The sequence below is a fragment of the Macrosteles quadrilineatus genome, unplaced genomic scaffold (assembly GCF_028750875.1).
Source record: "Macrosteles quadrilineatus isolate MER2022 unplaced genomic scaffold, UCM_ALF_1.0 Scaffold_2__2_contigs__length_208266976, whole genome shotgun sequence".
In the NCBI taxonomy this organism is placed as follows: Eukaryota; Metazoa; Arthropoda; class Insecta; order Hemiptera; family Cicadellidae; genus Macrosteles; species Macrosteles quadrilineatus.
The window spans coordinates 155,223,592-155,243,563 of NW_026542595.1; the positions used below are offsets into that span (position 1 = coordinate 155,223,592).

The following is a 19,972-nucleotide window of genomic DNA, read 5'->3' on the forward strand; positions in this document are numbered from 1 at the left end:
CATTTTCCATTAACTCTCGGTAGGTAGGCCTACACAAAAAACTAATTATGTGACATTTTGTATTTTTTTACACTTGCATAAAAAATGTAATAATAGGTTAGTGCAACAGATACAAATAGTACCTAATAAAGCTGATAGGATGTAAAGCTTGTCGTATGCAGAAGGTCGCTTGGTAAATTCTGAGTAAAGTCATCATATTTGATGGTTTGAATCTGCAGGTGGCCTTGATAATTGGACTTTAAATAAATGGTCTTGGCTAAAGATCTAGCTGATATTAGTTAGTAAGCAGGCTATCATGGTTTTATTGATTCAACCAACAATCATCCTTATCATAAAATACACACTCTGAGGTGTTGGTGCCCAACAGATTTAACCTAATCCGTTACATTTTTTATATCCGATCTTCACATCCTAGGTCGCTAGGCTCAAGCTTAGAACAGTTTTAACATTACTTACTGGGATTTGAACTCGTGACATTGCAGGCCCAAGTCCCACGCTTTACCATTAATCCAGTTTGCTCCCAATATATTATAATGGCCCATTAATTTGTTAAATTATGCTACAATTCTGTCTAACTTGTATGGTTTTCCAGCACTTTGTTCACGGTACCCAGAACCAAGACTCAGTTGCTGCCGTTGTATGCCAGGTTTATTGCCATCCTTCACCCAGTAGTACCAGAAGTTGCCACTACACTAAGCCAACAACTGAAGTCTGAAATGTTGCGGCACATACATAAAAAGGTATATAGATTAGAGATTAGTGATGGGCCGATTCCGATTCTCGATTCCAAAATACTCTCGATTCCGCCGGAATCGAATCGAGCATTCGATTCGAATCTCCGTGGGTTTGGGATCGATTCCGACTCTCTTCGATTCTTTGATAAAATTGGTTAAAATAAGCCATAAACGTCATATAAAGCAACAAAGAAACAAAATAAATTCAGATTGCTAATGATTTGCTTGCAACTCTGAGCAAACAACAAGTCCTGGTCGTATCGTCACTAACTCAGCGAGACTAGAGCGAGCGTATTGCAAAAATAATAGATGCGAACTCAATACAGATAGTAGCCTACAATGAGAAACAGTTAACAGATGGGAATTGGAGATTCGGGCAAACTGGACTGGAGCGAGTAAGCATTGCGTCACAGCTCACAAGACATACAAGGAAAGGGATGAGCATCGATTTAGATCAACCAGTGGTACCAAGGCTACTAACCACGAATACTAGAAAAGTAGAAAAATACCGGTATGGATCATAAACATAAACAAATGACATTTTTGGCCCGAAAATACACATTATTTCACATTGCTTAAATTGAACTGCCAAAACATATGTTCAACGCTATTCGTAGAGGATTCGGGCCAACAACGTCATTTGTTTATGTTTATGATCCATACCGGTATTTTTCTAGTATTGGTGCTACTAACTGAATCATTGCATCGCTACATCGATGTTATCAGTAACCGATAATATCGTTGTGAAAACATCGATGTTTTTGGGACTAAGACATAGATTTTTTTCTTCAATTTTTCGTCTGGTCTCTGTACTCTCCAGTAACGGAAAGCATCGATATCTCAATTACACTTGGTCAAAAACATCGATGTGAAAAACAACGAAAATCTATAGAAAAACATCAGTGATGCGAAAACATCTACTATCGATGCTCATCCCTAAACAGAGCTGAGCTACCATTCATTACCAAAGTATAACAAAACACTTCGTATTCGGTCCCGAAACGTCACTACTCAACGAGACTAGAGCGAGCGTCCTATAGCCTAAAAGCGACTTGGGGCTTGGGCTTGGGAATATAATTTTGTACAGTGAATTGGAAGGTTTTAACTACCTATAAATGTTCAAGTGCGCGAAATTGTAAATAAACTTGTTTAGTGTTGCAATCAACGGGTAAATCATCGAACACTGGGTATTTTAATGGCCGATAGGCAGAGTAGTTTTGCAGGTTCCGTTATTGTCTGCCAACAGTGGCAACACTGATAAAGTGAAAAATACTTAAATGCTCCAGCTCCAGTACGGACGGCATCAATAAATCGTATTGTTGTGAAATAGTAACTTTTCAATTTGTAAGATCAACTTTAACCCCAAAAGTAAAACGTATTGAGCTTGCCTTGTTTTTAGTTATAGTTACATACAAATATGTATGTACCTAACACTGTTTTTTTTCCTTTTTGACTTTTTCTACTTACTTTTGTTGTGAATCGTGTGACTTAAATGCAGATCAGATACCAAATATTAATATTATTGATCTATTGCTTAAGCTGTATAATTAATTATGTTTTTGTTTCAACTAGGCCTACTCCTAGAAGTTTATATAAGGTTAGGTTAGTTTGTATATAAATTAAAAATCAAGAATTGGATAGGGGCTGATTTTTTATAATGATAATGAATGATTTTTTATAGTACATATAAAAGTTATTTTATAATATTCTATGGCTAGTATTTTACAATAACCTTGTAAATGTGTATTGAATGTGTGACATTCTAAATTCTACATATAGATAACATGCTTGGTAAGCTTGTACTGATTTCACAATTTTAAACACATTCATAAAACATAATTGAATTTGGAATCGGAATCGAGTCCGGAATCGAGATTCGAATCTTAAATTTAAGAATCGGAATCGGAATCGGAATCGAGAAATTTTGGAATCGGCCCATCACTATTAGAGATATAAAAGCTTTTGATATATTGTTCCCTCAGGCTGTGTGAACAAAATTGGCTCTGTCTATTCTTCTATAAATATAAAAGCTGATATACATAGTTGTTAGACTAAAATATATTTGTGTAATTTCCTTTGCAGATTTTACATTTTGCAAAAATATAAATTTTTTAAATATACAAATTTACTGCAATACTTTTTCATAGCCGTGTAGGTACTTTTTTATAGTGGTATTTTTCTGAGGGGATCTTGTCCTAACAGCTGTTTAAACCATTGAATTTTGTTAACCATAAAAACGCATAAACTAAATGCTGTCTCATATTAGATGAGTAATATAGCAATATTTTTAGGACCAAGTGAATCTCGAGTCCAAGAAGAAGACGGTCAAGTTTATTGGTGAACTGGTCAACTTTAACCTGTATCCCAAGAAGGACGCACTACGGGCACTCAAGTTGTTACTGTACGACTTCACACACCACAACGTAGAGATGGTCTGTTGTCTGTTGGACACTTGTGGTTGTGTGTTGTATGCTGCTTCAGACTCCCATCTTCCCACTAAGTATTATCTGGTACGATCTGTGATTAACTTGTGTACCCTTAAAGTTTGTATGTTTCTAAATGAACATAAGAGTAACCTTATGCCTTTATACCATATTACCCCTGTAGTTACAAATTATAAAATTAATTAAAATCCATACATTTAGCCCCTGAGCTGATCTTGAGACTAAATCATTAATCACTTACCTTCGTCAATCAGCTTATAGTAGGGTAACAAATGTTACGGCCGTTTCAGCATCTCAGTGCCATCATCAGATGTTCATCCTTTATGGAATTGCTAATACACAAAAACATAGACTGTCACACGTGACATACACATTATAGTAATCTTGTTCATTTACACTTAATGGTTGAAACTGAAACAAAAATTCAAGTGTCAAAAAACACCAAAATATTGAAAAGTCTTGGAATAATTCTAAAGGGAAATATTTATTTAGGCTATGTGAAAACTGAAAACCTAATGTAGGACAGGTACTTTTAATTTGATAAAATAATTGAGCTGATATAGATGTATTATGAATTGTATAATAGGCTACATTTGATAATAATTTGAGTAATGGGACAGAGCTTGAAGGGAACGGACGTGCTTTCACCGACCTCCGCGGAGATAAGATAGTGAACTCTGAAAACGCATTTCGACGATCGTGTGCAGGCTTCCTTAGTTTCAAAGTTTTATTTTTTTCTCGGTTTAAACAATTTTAAACCAAATAATACAAAATGGCGGATAAATGTAAATTATGTCGAAAATCAATTACATCTCGCCACCTGAAAATTCACTGCTGTGACTGTGCATCGCTTTATCATGCGTCCTGTGTGAAAATGTCTAAAGAAGATTTGGACTACCTAAACGACAACAACGAGGCTTGGCGATGTGACCCATGTTCCGTGACGAGGCGGAAAATTATGCAGGTAAAGTCTCAGCTCGAGAAAGAAGATGTGAGTATAAAAGCTGTATTTGATCTCCTTCAAGAAATGCGTGAAGAATCCAAAGCGCAAATTCGTAATTTAGAAACTGATCTTGGTAACTCTGTTGAAAGATGTCATTATGACATAAATGAACTCTCAAAGAAAATTGATAAACAATCAGAAGTAATAACAAACTATGAAAAACGCTTTGAAACTATCAATCAAGCTAACTTAGCCTTAACAAAGAGAGTAAACGATTTAGAAAGTCGCATCGTAGAGCTGGAACAATACTCAAGATCCAATTGTATAGAGGTAAATGGTATTCCTGAGCAGAATGGCGAACAAGTCATTGAGGTAGTGAAAAAGATCGGTAGTAGCCTGGGTGTAGAGATAAAGGATAATGATATCGATGCATGTCATCGCTTAGGACCAAAACAAAATGCCGGCGGCAGTGACAGATCTCGGGGGATCATGGTCAAGTTTACCAGACGAGTGATAAAGGAAAACCTGTTGACCAAAGGACTAAACGTAACTTAAATACGAAAGACATTGGATTTTTGTACCGGTCCAGCCGAGGTAGTCTATGTGAACGAGAGTCTAAGCGTGGCCAAGAGACAGATCCTAAACGCAGCACGACAACTAAAGAAGGATGGACTTGTGCAGTATGTATGGGTACGAAACGGAAAAATCCTTCTGCAAGTTGAAGAGGATTCGAGGGTAGAAGTAATTACGTCAAAGGAGCAGATTGAAGAACTACGTAGAGTACGCATCGCCAGCGTCAGCAACATCCCGTCAGCAACAGCGTCCCCGACCGGACCACGCAACACAGACACTCCTCTACTACTAGACCACGACACGACAAGTACATCACCATTCGCACCACAGCTGGCACCACAGGACACGACAAGTACTTTGCCACCATCCACACAACACGACATGACAAGTACCACGGACACCACGACTTCCGCAGATGGTGCTGAGTAGATGTGCTCTAGTCAACCCGATGATTAAGGTATCGAACATTTAAAAATGGTTGTCTGTGTAAATAGAATTAGATTTGTAAATTTTTATGTTAGCTTATTTTTTAAATTGTCTTTATTTAACTAATTATGACAACGGTTCTTGAAGATGACAGTTTTACTACTTGTAGTGCCGGTCTCATTACAGTCCAACAAAACATAAGGAGTGTAAGAAAAAATTTCGATTTAGGCCTATTTTGTGTTAAATTCCAGAACTTAACAAAAAAACCTGACATTGTCGTATTGTGTGAAATATGGATTGAAGACCACGAAATATCTAGGCCTAAGTATAGTTTATCCAGTTATGTAACGTACGCAAATTGTAATAATAACTATAGAGCTGGTGGCGTGATCATTTACTTATCAGACCGCATTTCTGGTCATTGTATTGATTCAGTTGGAATGCAGACAGCGGATGTCCTATGTTTAAAAATCGATTTAAGCACAGATAAACCAGTATTCCTATCCATCGTTAGCATTAATTTATAGATTGCATGAGTACAATGTAGATATTTTTATCGATGAATTTGATGGATTATTAAATGCCATAGATAGTCCCAATCTTTTGATTATTGGTGATATCAACATAGACTTGATAAAAAAATCCCCACATGTAGACAATTATTTAATGAAAATGTCAAGGCATGGGTTATTTTCACTAATTGAAGAACCTACACGTGTAACAAAAGATACAAACACTTCTATAGATCACATATTATTTAGACGTAGCGCCAACCATAAGATGGATTATAAAAGCTGGGTAATAGCACAGAAAACGTACTACTATAACCCAGAATGCCAACCGCATGGTAAAAAGCATTAAGTGTTTTGAGAGAGCTTTGCCTGTCAATCCGTAGGCAGCGCCACCAGCGTTGCTATGCTATTGCATGGCAACGCTGGTGGCGCTGCCTTCGGATTGACAGGCAAAGCTCTCTCAAACCGCTTAATGCTTTTTACCATGCGGTTGGCATTCTGGGTTATAGTAGTACATTTTCTGTGGTAATAGATAGTGAAATTACTGACCATAGAATGACTGCTGTAAATCTTGTTTTAATATGTAACACCAAATCCATTCCTAAAAAATCAATCTTTTCCAAAATAGATTTTGTTAAACTAAAAACAAATATAAAAAGCGTTGACAAGTCCCAAATATATTTAACAAACGATACATGCTTAGGTTTTGAAATGCTCGTTGGCATCCTAAATAAAGCTGTAGCAGAATCAAAAATCCGTAAAATTAAAAGTTCTAAACAAAAACTGAAACCTTGGATGAACAACACTTTAGCAAGTATGGTTAAAGAGAAAAATAAGCTATTTAAAAAATCAGCTAAACAGCCTAACAATCATATACTTCAACAATCTTATAAAGAGTTCAAAAACAGGTTAATAAATAAAATTAGAACTCTGAACTATTAAGGAAGTGTATTACAGACAAAAATTCAAGTTAAATAAAAATAATACAAAAAAACAGTGGAATGCAATAAACGAGTTATTCGGTTGTGAAAAGAATTTGAATCAGAAAATAATACTTACCCATGAAAATGAGGTTTTGGTTCAAGATCAAACTGAAGTTGCAAATATGTTCAATGATTTCTTCCTTACAATTGCAGATGAGCTTAGAGATGACATAGTCTCAGATATTGAGGGAATTAAAACTTCAAATAGTGCGTTCGACATCACGTTTCCAACACGAACCTATTCAAACAAATCCATATTTTTCTTTCCTACAAATACAGCTGAAATTAAAAGTATAGTTAGTGCATTAGAAGATAGAAAAGCCCCAGGTTTTGATGAGTTAACACATGTTATCATTAAAAACATCATAGACAGCATAGATAATGTATTGGTTCATTTAATAAATCTTAGTATGTCTACGGGTGTATTTCCTAATATTCTAAAAAAGAGCTGTTTTAAAGCCATTGTACAAAAAAGGCGATAAAACTAATCCCACTAACTACCGTCCTATAGCCTAACTCTCTATCCTATCAAAAATAATAGAAAAGATTGTAAAGGAGTGTTTGATTAACTTCCTGAATAAAATTAATTTCTTTAGTAAAACCCAGTACGGGTTTAGAAGTAAAATGAACACAAGTAATGTTTTGTTAGATTTTATGTCTCAGGCTTACAATGGAATAAATCAAGGTAAATGCTGTGCAGATATACAGGGTGATTGATATAAGTGTGCCAGCCGTTTTATTCGAAAACTATAAGAGATATCAAAAAAAGTTAAATGGTAAGTGCCTTGGATTTTTTATTAAAAAAATTATAGTCAAGTCAAAAAAATTATTTTAGCCGCCATTTTTCCAATATGGCCGCCAACTTTGATTTTTCTTACGGTATTTTATGATGTATTCTGGTAGAAAAAGTAATTTTAAGACAATTTTATTCTTGTAATTTTTTTCATAAACCTAACCGTTTCAGAGATAATAATGGTTTAAGTTGTGAAATTTTGAATGGTTTTCGAGCAAAACAGCTGGCATGCTTGCTTAGGCCTTTATCGAAACTCTTTCTCATGCAGAAATTTCAAAACTTTAACCATTATTATCTTTAAAACGGTTAGGTTTATGAAGAAAATCACAAGAATAAAATCGTCTTAAAATTACTTTTTCTACCAGAAAACATCATAAAATACAGGGTGTTCCGTAAGAAAAATCAAAGTTGGCGGCCATATTGGAAAAATGGCGGCTAAAATATTTTTTTTTTTGTTTTTTAAATAAAAAATCCAAGGCACTTACCATTTAACTTTTTTTGATATCTCTTATAGTTTTCGAATAAAACGGCTGGCACACTTATATCAATCACCCTGTATATTCGTAGATGTAATGAAGGCATTCGACACAGTAGATCACTCTATTTTACTGTCTCGAATGTATGAAGCAGGTATTAGAGGGATCCCTCTCAAGTGGTTCAGTTCATATTTATCAGAAAGAAGCCACGTAACTAGAGTAGGTGAATCTGTTAGTGAAATAGGTATTATTAAGCACGGAATTCCACAGGGTTCAGTATTATCTGGACCATTATTTCTTATTTATGTAAATAATCTTTGTGAAGGTGTAACTAATGGCAGACTAGTTGCGTTTGCTGACGATACTGCACTGTTTTACAGCAGTTCAAATCTAGAGCAGCTTAGACTAGAAATGCAAGCTGATATAAAGATGCTAAGAGTGTGGTTCACAAAACACTTTATGGTCATGAGTCCTAAAACAAAGTACATAATCTTCAATTTGTCTCGAAACATTAGCTTTACTGAGCCATTAAAATATCATTTGTTAAATTGTAAAATGGATCTACAGTGCCAATGTGCGGACATTGAACAGGTAAACTCAATTAAATATCTAGGCTTAAATGTTGACTCGAAGATATCTTGGAAAATGCATATTGAGGCAGTTAGACAAAAATTTCATCTTGTGTATTGCCTTCCGGATTACTTCATGAATGGGGTCCGCGGAATTGGCTAACTCTGGAACTCGCTAACCCCATGTTAAACGCCCTATCTTAAAATTTGGTTGATGAGAGGAACTCGCTAACTTGTTCGGTTTCGGAATTGGCTAACTCCGGAACCCGCTAACCCGCTCTAGAGCCGGGTTAGTGACTTCCGTACTAGGACAGAATTCGCTAACTCGGTCCCTCGGCGGAACTCGCTAACTTCCAATCAGAAGCCTCGCGCGCCGGCCAATAGGAGCAAAGCACGAAGATTGTTGGCCAGTGTTGCCGAAAGTGTAGTACCTACGATCGTATCGGTACCATAATATCGTATCCAATGAATAATTCGCAGTAAGAGCAATATGTGGTTGATGTTAAATATGTGTGGTTGACAAAAGATATGTTGTACTGGGATATATATATCTTGACACATAGATAATTTGATTCTGATTTTGTTTAAATATTACAATAATGTGTTTTACATTTGAGTTTTTTAGGGACTTATGTCCCTACAAGCCACTAGTTCTGTATGATTACCGAAATAGTTTCGAGTCGTAATGGTAATAAAAAAATAAAATAGGCTCGGTATTTGTATAGGTAGATGATATACTTTGTAACATTAATATTAATAATTTAAATCTGAAACGTGGAACAATGTATGACAATATTTCGTCTTTACTTTAGCCTAACAAAAGAATTTAATTGTTGTTACGTTATTTATGTTGCTGGGAAAATGTAACTAAATTGAAGCAGTATTAGGCCTATAATAGTGTCTCCTGTTCAAGTCAACCAACAGTTATCCAATGTAAAAATATTATTTACTGATATTAATACTGAGTTTATTATAATACACTTTTCCTACAGTTACCTAACAATGTACATGTTCTCTCACTGATTTGAGAAAGCAAAGTGGCCAATTTCTCTCATCGGTGAGACAATGTTAACATTGTCTCACTCTAATTACTTTGTCTCACTCCAGATTTGCAACGTGAAGTGAGCGCGTAACATGCAGACAAGGTCGTAAGCGCGCGAAATACGTTGGCAGCACTGCCTGTAAATCAGCTGGTTAGCTGTTGTACTATTGTGTCATAAAATGTCATATTACAAGTTCATTTCTGTGTAAAAATATGTTACGTTTCTTTACCAATTTATTTGTTTTATGGTATCTGTAGGAAAAATATAATGTGCAACTCGAGTGCAACTGCAAAGTGCAATTGCCTCAATAGTTGCACAATAGTTATTTGTGCAACTAGTGAGCAAAGGGAGCAACTGACTCATTCGAGAGAGTTTTTTACCATTATTTATATGCATTTAACAGGTGCATTTAACAGGTGCATTTAACAGGTGCATTTAACAGGTACTCACATTATTCTTTTTGAAACGTCACAATTTATTTGACAAACATAAAATGGAAGCATAACAACGAATCGGCTGATAGCTTCAAGGTCAATGAGTAAAACTTGCGGTAGTTATTATTTTAAACGTTACAGTTTTTATTACTGAACTAAGATGTTAATGACAACCTAATATTATTGAGCAATAATACTGTAGTTAGTTGTAACTTACTTTGACTATGCGAAAAGCAAATTAATAATCACAATAATATACATTTATACAGTATTAGGACTATTATGAGGTTTTATGATCTTTTATGGGCAAAATCCTTTCGTCAAGGGGGGGGGGGGTGACCCCAAACCCCACCCCTTGCCTACGCCACTGCAGCAGAATATTTAAGACGGTTGTAGAAAATTTGATCTATAATAAATGTAATCTGATGATGTTGTGATAGTTGTACTAGATGATTGAGTACTAGATAAAGTCGAACACCTGCTTAACATAATAATAATAAATGCAAATAATTATATTAATTAATATTTGTTCACGTATTTGAGCAAACTAGTAGCTGAACATTTTTAAGGGAAAAAATAATTATGCATATACAAATGTATCATAATAACATTACTAATTGTAATTAATGAATCTATATTAAAATACTAGTCTCCTCTCCAACTCCCAGAAAAACAATTCAACTAATTGATGTCTAAACAGAATCATAGTATCAAAAATATATTTCAAGTATTGCGACCATTGCAACTGTCGGCTGTTCTTTGACCGCTTGAAAACACATTGTGTCAATAAACAAATAGCTCAGAGGTAAGGTAAGAGGCTCATGACACGTAGGTATAAGGTTCGAAACCCATTTGGGGAAGATTTGTTTTTCATCATTTTATTTCATATAAATAGATAGGCATACTTTTGTAAACAACTTGTAAAGTAAACATTTTTGTGACACTTAGAAACCCACTTTAAACCACATTAAAACTTACTCAAAATAATAATGACGGCTACTATTAAAAAAAAAAAACAGTTGACATCTACAAAACTGAAACCCTAAACTAAAGAAACCTTGACTTTACCTTCCTTAAATCTATCCTCCTTCCAACACCAAATCATATAACATTATTAATAATAAAATAAACAAATCTTAGGCTACTAGCTTTTTGCATGTAGGCCTAGGTTTACATTGCTTTAGTTGTCAATTGCCTAGGTTTACAATTATTCTATTAACTGTTATGAAACGTATGTAATATTTTTACACATAAGTTTGACGACTCAACAACGAACCTTTGATTTGAAAAATCTATATTTATAAAAGAGGAAGTTTGTATATACATATTTGAACGTTATGGACTCCGAAACCACTCGACAGTTTGTAATGAAACTTTCAGGCATTATTAAACATTATTCAAGGATGGTTTGTGTGAATTTTGGTGCAGATCCGTCAAAAGGGCTCCGCCACAGTTGCTCTGGAGTTTCCCATGTAAACCTTAAGAGTACTGATATTTAAATGGAATGAAAGAATCTTAACAGCTGGTTCAACTAAACAGTTTGATTCTGTGATGTTCAATAGCATTAAAAAGTTAATAGGTTTACCAACACGCAACACTATTATTTTATTCAATTTATGACAACGGCTAATTTGCAACCAAAAGGTGAGCGAGCGCAGCGAACCAGCTCCAACCTAAAGGTGAGTAAGCGTAGCAAACAAACCAGGACGTGATTGAGCGATGTGAATGAGCTCATCTTGAAAATGAACGAGCATTTCACATAAAACCACATTAAGACAGGACGACGTCTGTCGGGCCAGCTAGTTACTTATAAAACACGGTTAAAGGCTTTATTTCAATTACATCACGATCAAATTTTGTATCCGTGTTAGAGGGCTCACTTATATTTACAATCTCTTCGTGGTTTAGTTGGTAGGCCTACTATTCTCAATAATTTTCATGTTCTGCTATTTTCCTATAACTCTGGCATTCATTTTAGATATAAATAATATAACACAATTCATTGGACGTTGAACAGCAAAATACAAAACCATAACCTCTTAGAATTTATGTGGCATTCCCAGCTTCAAGAACAAAGGATTTATTACGTTGGTTTACCTTATGATTGCCATGTTCTTGAATAAAACTTTCAATAAAACTCAACAATCATCATGAAACAATCACAAGGTGAACCAACATAATAAATAACTTCTTAATGATGTTATAATTGCCTTTTAATTGATTTGAGCTACGTAGCTATTATATTCCCCCTAATGGATTTGATAATAAAAACCAATACCGTAACAATTATCTTTATTGACACTGACGTTTTGAATTACGGCAGATTACGACTATTTCGTCGTGCAAGGTTGGCAACGCTCCGTGCAGTGGGCGCGGCCGGGTTAGCGACTTCCAGAGTTAGCGAATTCCGCCGCGGGACAAAATCGAGTTAGCGGGTTCCGGAGTTAGCCAATTCCTGACTGGGACGGTTAGCCAGTTCCGACACACGACCGAGTTAGCGAGTTCCAGAGTTAGCCAATTCCTACGTTTCCATGAATGTATACAAGAGGTTAAGTTACCTTGATTCTGTCCAAGTAATCCATAAGTCGTCATTAGTGCGACCGATTTCGATGTCTATGGCATCATTGTCAAGCTGAACGTAAAAATCGCTCCTAGGAGGTCAACATGAGTCTTGAAAAACACGTAACACATAACACGTACACAAACAAAAAACGATAAAGTTTTTAAAAGCTGTTGAATTTGGTTTAGGGACTTACACACTTAGTGAGACCTACACCCTGTACCCGCCGCCGTGTTGTAGATTAGTTGTGTGGCCATGCATTTTATCGTTTTTTGTTTGTGTACGTGTTATGTGTTACGTGTTTTCAAGACTCATGACGACCTTCGATTTTTACGTTCAGCTTGACAATGATGCCATAGACATCGAAACCGGTCGCACTAATGACGACTTACGGATTACTTGGACAGAATCAAGGTAACTTAACCTCTTGTATACAGACAAAAATTATTGAAATACATCCGGATATTTTATATGTTGAGGCCAATCTGTAGGAAAAATGTTTTGAAATCTATATATTATGCTCTGATAAGTTCAAAAATCGAGTATGGGATTGAGGTGTGGGGAGGAGCATATTACTCAAACCTTAAACCAATAATAACCATACAGAAGTATTTTGTCCGCATAATATCAAACAAAACAAAATTTGAACACTCTGAACAATTGTTTAAAGATTTACAAATTCTTACATTTAAAAATTTGTATATTTTTAAAGTTTTAAAAGCTTTCTTTGATAAAAGTGGGGAAGACCGGCACAATATCGGTCCTCGGGCATTGACCCTTCGAAGATGTTTCAATGTGTAAGTCCCTAAACCAAATTCAACAGCTTTTAAAAACGTTTATCTTTATCTTGCTCCAACTTCCTTTAATTATTTGCCAATTGATATAAAAACTTGTTTCAACAAAAGACGATTTTGTTATCTCACAAAAATGTTTCTATCCTCCAACAATTCTAATGCATATTATCGAAATTGTTGCCAAGTTTATCTATGACGTGTATCCATTTCCCAATTTATCGTATTTTATTTCTATATCTTAATCTTAATGATCAACATATTAATTCTAAACCACATAGTTTTTATATCCTAAATGCATCTAGTTACTCTCCCTTAATATTTGTACAGTTTTTTTTTTCATATTTATCAGGTCTAAGGTATTTAGTCCTATTTTAACAATGAAGCTTAGTAATGTTATTTTTTTTAGAGTTGCTTTAGAGTGTAACATTTATTGATGTCGGTGATCCCATCTTTTGAGCTGTTTTTATATGTGTATATACATAATAGAACATCCCAAACAGGTCTTTGACCTAGGGATGAATTGTTTCATAGTTAAATAATTGTGTGAATTAGTCAATCTAAGTTATTCTTAAGTTACTCTGTGTATAAGCCTGTAAATAAATATGAAACAATAAAGATTTTCTGATTTCTGTATTTAACAGGAACAAATGATGAGATTGAAGACAATGACCACACTAGACAGTCGCTATGTAACATTGATTGAGAGTACCTACTACCACATATTGCCTCCTGATCCAGTACCTCTACCAGAGGAACAACAGATGACTCCCATGCAGTTGTACATCTGTAAACTCATCTACAAGGTAAGAGCTTAGCTAGAGACAGTCGCTATGTGACATTGATTGAGAGCACCTACTACCACATCTTGCCTCCTGATCCAGTACCTCTACCAGAGGAACAACAGATGACTCCCATGCAGTTGTACATCTGTAAACTCATCTACAAGGTAAGAGCTTAGCTAAACAGTCACTATGTGACATTGGTTGAGAGCACCTACTACCACATCTTGCCTCCTGATCCAGTACCTCTACCAGAGGAACAACAGATGACTCCCATGCAGTTGTACATCTGTAAACTCATCTACAAGGTAAGAGCTTAGCTAGACAGTCGCTATGTGACGTTGATTGAGAGTACCTACTACCACATCTTGCCTCCTGATCCAGTACCTCTACCAGTGGAACAACAGATGACTCCCATGCAGTTGTACATCTGTAAACTCATTTACAAGGTAAGAGCTTAGCTAGAGACAGTCGCTATGTGATATTGATTGAGAGTACCTACTACCACATCTTGCCTCCTGATCCAGTACCTCTACCAGAGGAACAACAGATGACTCCCATGCAGTTGTACATCTGTAAACTCATCTACAAGGTAAGAGCTTAGCTAGAGACAGTCGCTATGTGATATTGATTGAGAGCACCTACTACCACATCTTGCCTCCTGATCCAGTACCTCTACCAGAGGAACAACAGATGACTCCCATGCAGTTGTACATCTGTAAACTCATCTACAAGGTAAGAGCTTAGCTAGACAGTCGCTATGTGACGTTGATTGAGAGTACCTACTACCACATCTTGCCTCCTGATCCAGTACCTCTACCAGTGGAACAACAGATGACTCCCATGCAGTTGTACATCTGTAAACTCATTTACAAGGTAAGAGCTTAGCTAGAGACAGTCGCTATGTGATATTGATTGAGAGTACCTACTACCACATCTTGCCTCCTGATCCAGTACCTCTACCAGTGGAACAACAGATGACTCCCATGCAGTTGTACATCTGTAAACTCATTTACAAGGTAAGAGCTTAGCTAGAGACAGTCGCTATGTAACATTGATTGAGAGTACCTACTACCACATATTGCCTCCTGATCCAGTACCTCTACCAGAGGAACAACAGATGACTCCCATGCAGTTGTACATCTGTAAACTCATCTACAAGGTATGAGCTTAGCTAGAGACAGTCGCTATGTGACGTTGATTGAGAGTACCTACTACCACATCTTGCCTCCTGATCCAGTACCTCTACCAGTGGAACAACAGATGACTCCCATGCAGTTGTACATCTGTAAACTCATTTACAAGGTAAGAGCTTAGCTAGAGACAGTCGCTATGTGACATTGATTGAGAGTACCTACTACCACATCTTGCCTCCTGATCCAGTACCTCTACCAGAGGAACAACAGATGACTCCCATGCAGTTGTACATCTGTAAACTCATCTACAAGGTAAGAGCTCAGCTAGAGACAGTCGCTATGTGACATTGATTGAGAGTACCTACTACCACATCTTGCCTCCTGATCCAGTACCTCTACCAGTGGAACAACAGATGACTCCCATGCAGTTGTACATCTGTAAACTCATTTACAAGGTAAGAGCTCAGCTAGAGACAGTCGCTATGTGACATTGATTGAGAGCACCTACTACCACATCTTGCCTCCTGATCCAGTACCTCTACCAGTGAAACAACAGATGACTCCCATGCAGTTGTACATCTGTAAACTCATTTACAAGGTAAGAGCTTAGCTAGAGACAGTCGCTATGTGACATTGATTGAGAGTACCTACTACCACATCTTGCCTCCTGATCCAGTACCTCTACCAGTGGAACAACAGATGACTCCCATGCAGTTGTACATCTGTAAACTCATTTACAAGGTAAGAGCTTGGCTAGACAGTCGCTATGTGACATTGATTGAGAGTACCTACTACCACATCTTGCCTCCTTATCCAGTACCTCTACCAGTGGAACAACAGATGACTCCCATGCAGTTGTACATCTGTAAACTCATTTACAAGGTAAGAGCTTGGCTAGACAGTCGCTATGTGACATTGATTGAGAGTACCTACTACCACATCCTGCCTCCTGATCCAGTACCTCTACCAGTGGAACAACAGATGACTCCCATGCAGTTGTACATCTGTAAACTCATTTACAAGGTAAGAGCTTAGCTAGACAGTCGCTATGTGACATTGATTGAGAGCACCTACTACCACATCTTGCCTCCTTATCCAGTACCTCTACCAGTGGAACAACAGATGACTCCCATGCAGTTGTACATCTGTAAACTCATTTACAAGGTAAGAGCTTGGCTAGACAGTCGCTATGTGACATTGATTGAGAGTACCTACTACCACATCTTGCCTCCTGATCCAGTACCTCTACCAGTGGAACAACAGATGACTCCCATGCAGTTGTACATCTGTAAACTCATCTACAAGGTAAGAGCTTAGCTAGAGACAGTCGCTATGTGACATTGATTGAGAGCACCTACTACCACATCTTGCCTCCTTATCCAGTACCTCTACCAGTGGAACAACAGATGACTCCCATGCAGTTGTACATCTGTAAACTCATTTACAAGGTAAGAGCTTAGCTAGACAGTCGCTATGTGACATTGATTGAGAGCACCTACTACCACATCTTGCCTCCTTATCCAGTACCTCTACCAGTGGAACAACAGATGACTCCCATGCAGTTGTACATCTGTAAACTCATTTACAAGGTAAGAGCTTAGCTAGACAGTCGCTATGTGACATTGATTGAGAGCACCTACTACCACATCTTGCCTCCTTATCCAGTACCTCTACCAGTGGAACAACAGATGACTCCCATGCAGTTGTACATCTGTAAACTCATTTACAAGGTAAGAGCTTGGCTAGACAGTCGCTATGTGACATTGATTGAGAGTACCTACTACCACATCTTGCCTCCTTATCCAGTACCTCTACCAGTGGAACAACAGATGACTCCCATGCAGTTGTACATCTGTAAACTCATTTACAAGGTAAGAGCTTAGCTAGACAGTCGCTATGTGACATTGATTGAGAGCACCTACTACCACATCTTGCCTCCTTATCCAGTACCTCTACCAGTGGAACAACAGATGACTCCCATGCAGTTGTACATCTGTAAACTCATTTACAAGGTAAGAGCTTGGCTAGACAGTCGCTATGTGACATTGATTGAGAGTACCTACTACCACATCTTGCCTCCTGATCCAGTACCTCTACCAGTGGAACAACAGATGACTCCCATGCAGTTGTACATCTGTAAACTCATCTACAAGGTAAGAGCTTAGCTAGACAGTCGCTTTGTGACATTGATTGAGAGTACCTACTACCACATCTTGCCTCCTGATCCAGTACCTCTACCAGTGAAACAACAGATGACTCCCATGCAGTTGTACATCTGTAAACTTATATACAAGGTAAGAGCTGAAATTTGAAAGCTGTTCTGGAAACCTCTGTAACTAATAGAGAAAACTGAAAACCAAAAGTTGTATTATAAATTGTCATTTTTAGAGTAGCACATACTGTCATATCGAAATAAAAATAAAAAAAGGTAAAATCATAGTAAAAAAAAAATGTTTCAGCTCAGTGGTCATTGATTACTGCTGAATATTTATAGTTGAACGAAGTTACTTCACAAGAAGGCGTAGCAAAAATCATTGGTCTGGTAAGTGCTCATGAGAGCAATATCTTCTTGTGGAGGGCTATCCCGTGAGAGGGGGAATCTGGGACGAGACTCCAGTTCGATGGATGGCTGGCATGCCCATTTACATTGGATGTTTGCCATAAAATTGAAAAATATTGCCACACCTTTTTAAACATCCAATCAGAATATTGACTCACCATTTTGACATCTGATGTTGACACAAAGAACTCTTGGATAAGGAGGGGAACGGATTTGCAGACATTAAGCAAATGGTGTTAATGTCATAACCCATTAACTGAATTCCCCTTATGTTTATTAGCACAGGGGTTATCACAGATGATAGTGTTAACCTGCTACAAAGCATATGTAAAGAGCACAGTGGTGGGCCTTCTGGTCCCAGGCTCAATTCCACAACCTAGGGCTTTTGGCTACATGATAATGCCAGAACCCTCTTGGCCTTGCCTAAAGTAATATGTCAAATAAAATGTTTCCGGACTAGAGCCCAGCATCCTAATGTGAAGGTAGGACATAAGAAACAGGAGAAAGTAATGGTGTTGTTAGCTGGGTAACCAAGTAGTAGAGATTTTGAGAAGCTACCTGTTGGTTGTGGGGTCAACACTAAACAAAGCACACTTTACTGTTTGAATTCAAGCACATTTAATTTCCTTGATTATGGGTTGAAAAAGTGATTTCAACACAAAATGAAATTACCCACTGACGAAGTCGTACAAGGGGATGAAATATCATCAGTGTTATGTTGTTTAATGTTTTAAAATAATATGTTTCAGGATTTGGTCCAGCCTGATTCGGAGATAAAAATCATGAATTGTTTAAGACAGTTGGACTGGAATGACCCAGAGATAGCCTCTTTTACAATTTCTTGTCTGACAAATGCTTCCAAGTTGTGCTACAACAGAATCAGAGGGTTGGCTCTTACAGTTTGTGCGCTGATTGACTATCAGGTAGTTATTTATATAAATAAAACAATTTTTAACATAAATTTATAGACTAACGTTTTTAAACCATACAAAGGGATCAAAAGTTTTATTTGTCTGAACAAAGTCAAGTGCTGTGCCCATCCTATATTAACCTACTTAAGCACCCTTTATCCTTTAGTTTGTGTATCCTCACTGTTTTTGGAGATATACAAATACTTTGAAGGGACATAATTTAAGAGTTTTTATGTTAGTTAATTTTAGGCTTAAGTAATTAATTTTGGTTAGTTATTATTATAAAATTGTTAATTGATTTGATTGAACTTACATTTTGGCACATGTTAAGAAAGTTTATTGGTTATGATTATAAAAGGACAAGCTATGTAGTAGCTAATTTGTGATTTTGTTTGATTTTTAATTTTTTTTTTGTAAAAGGTAGGAAATGAGGAAAAATTTTGCCCACAGGCTTTAAGTTATATTAAACAACTACACTAGAAGAACAGTTTTTACAAGGATATGAACAAAGTGGCACATGTGTGTATCTACAATTCTACATGAGTCCTACAATGGTAGTTGTCAGAACCAAGCAAGTCTACTGTATATTTGTTTTTCAACATATGCGTTAACTAATCTTACACCATATGTATGTTTATTATAGGAAGATGCTGTGTGCAGAGTGATTGATGGTGTGCTGGAAGATATAAGACTTGGAATGGAGGTGAACGATGCGTCATTGAACCAAAGACGTGTAGCAATGATCAAATACCTTGGGGAGCTTTACAACTATAGGATGCTGGATACCTCAGATATCCTCAGAGTAATTATTGTTTATTTATTTGTTTTTCACATGCCATGCAGATGCAATTTCCACCGCAATATGTATGGTAAAAGAGAAATGGAATTTTATAAAATATTAAATAAGCTAACTTAAGATAATCCTATATATTAAAACGAAACAGGGTTTTTTTTATTTCACTTTGACGGATTTTTATGATTTTTGTGTTGAAAGAAAGATAATTTTGAGAACTAGGGAATGTTGGAGCCATAATTTTAGTTTAGGGTTTCAGTTTTTTAGAAATTAAGTTTTAATTTTCAAAAAGTCTAGCAGCCGACGGACTAGTTAAAGTTGTTTTAGTGGTGGTTTAACTAACAGCTGGTTTCTAACTGTCATTGAAATGTTTATACTTAAAATGGTTTACAATACCTGCATATAGTAATCCTTTGTTGCTGATTTTGGCAACTAGTTTCGGTTCATTATTGAACCATCTTCAGGCCTCAAGGTGTCAACACTTCATTCGAAGGTCGTTAATAACAGAA

General features: G+C 36.6%; 1 protein-coding gene across 1 annotated transcript in view; it reads left to right on the forward strand.

Moving 5' to 3' along the window:
- The window catches only part of LOC128986674 (regulator of nonsense transcripts 2-like), a 66,643-nt gene that overhangs the window by 20,211 nt on the left and 26,460 nt on the right, over positions 1-19,972 (forward strand). Inside the window, exons 12-15 of the mRNA XM_054407159.1 lie at positions 593-740; positions 3,026-3,244; positions 18,509-18,682; positions 19,314-19,472. Of these exons, the coding sequence (XP_054263134.1) occupies positions 593-740; positions 3,026-3,244; positions 18,509-18,682; positions 19,314-19,472 (700 nt within the window). The remainder of the gene's footprint in view (positions 1-592; positions 741-3,025; positions 3,245-18,508; positions 18,683-19,313; positions 19,473-19,972) is intronic.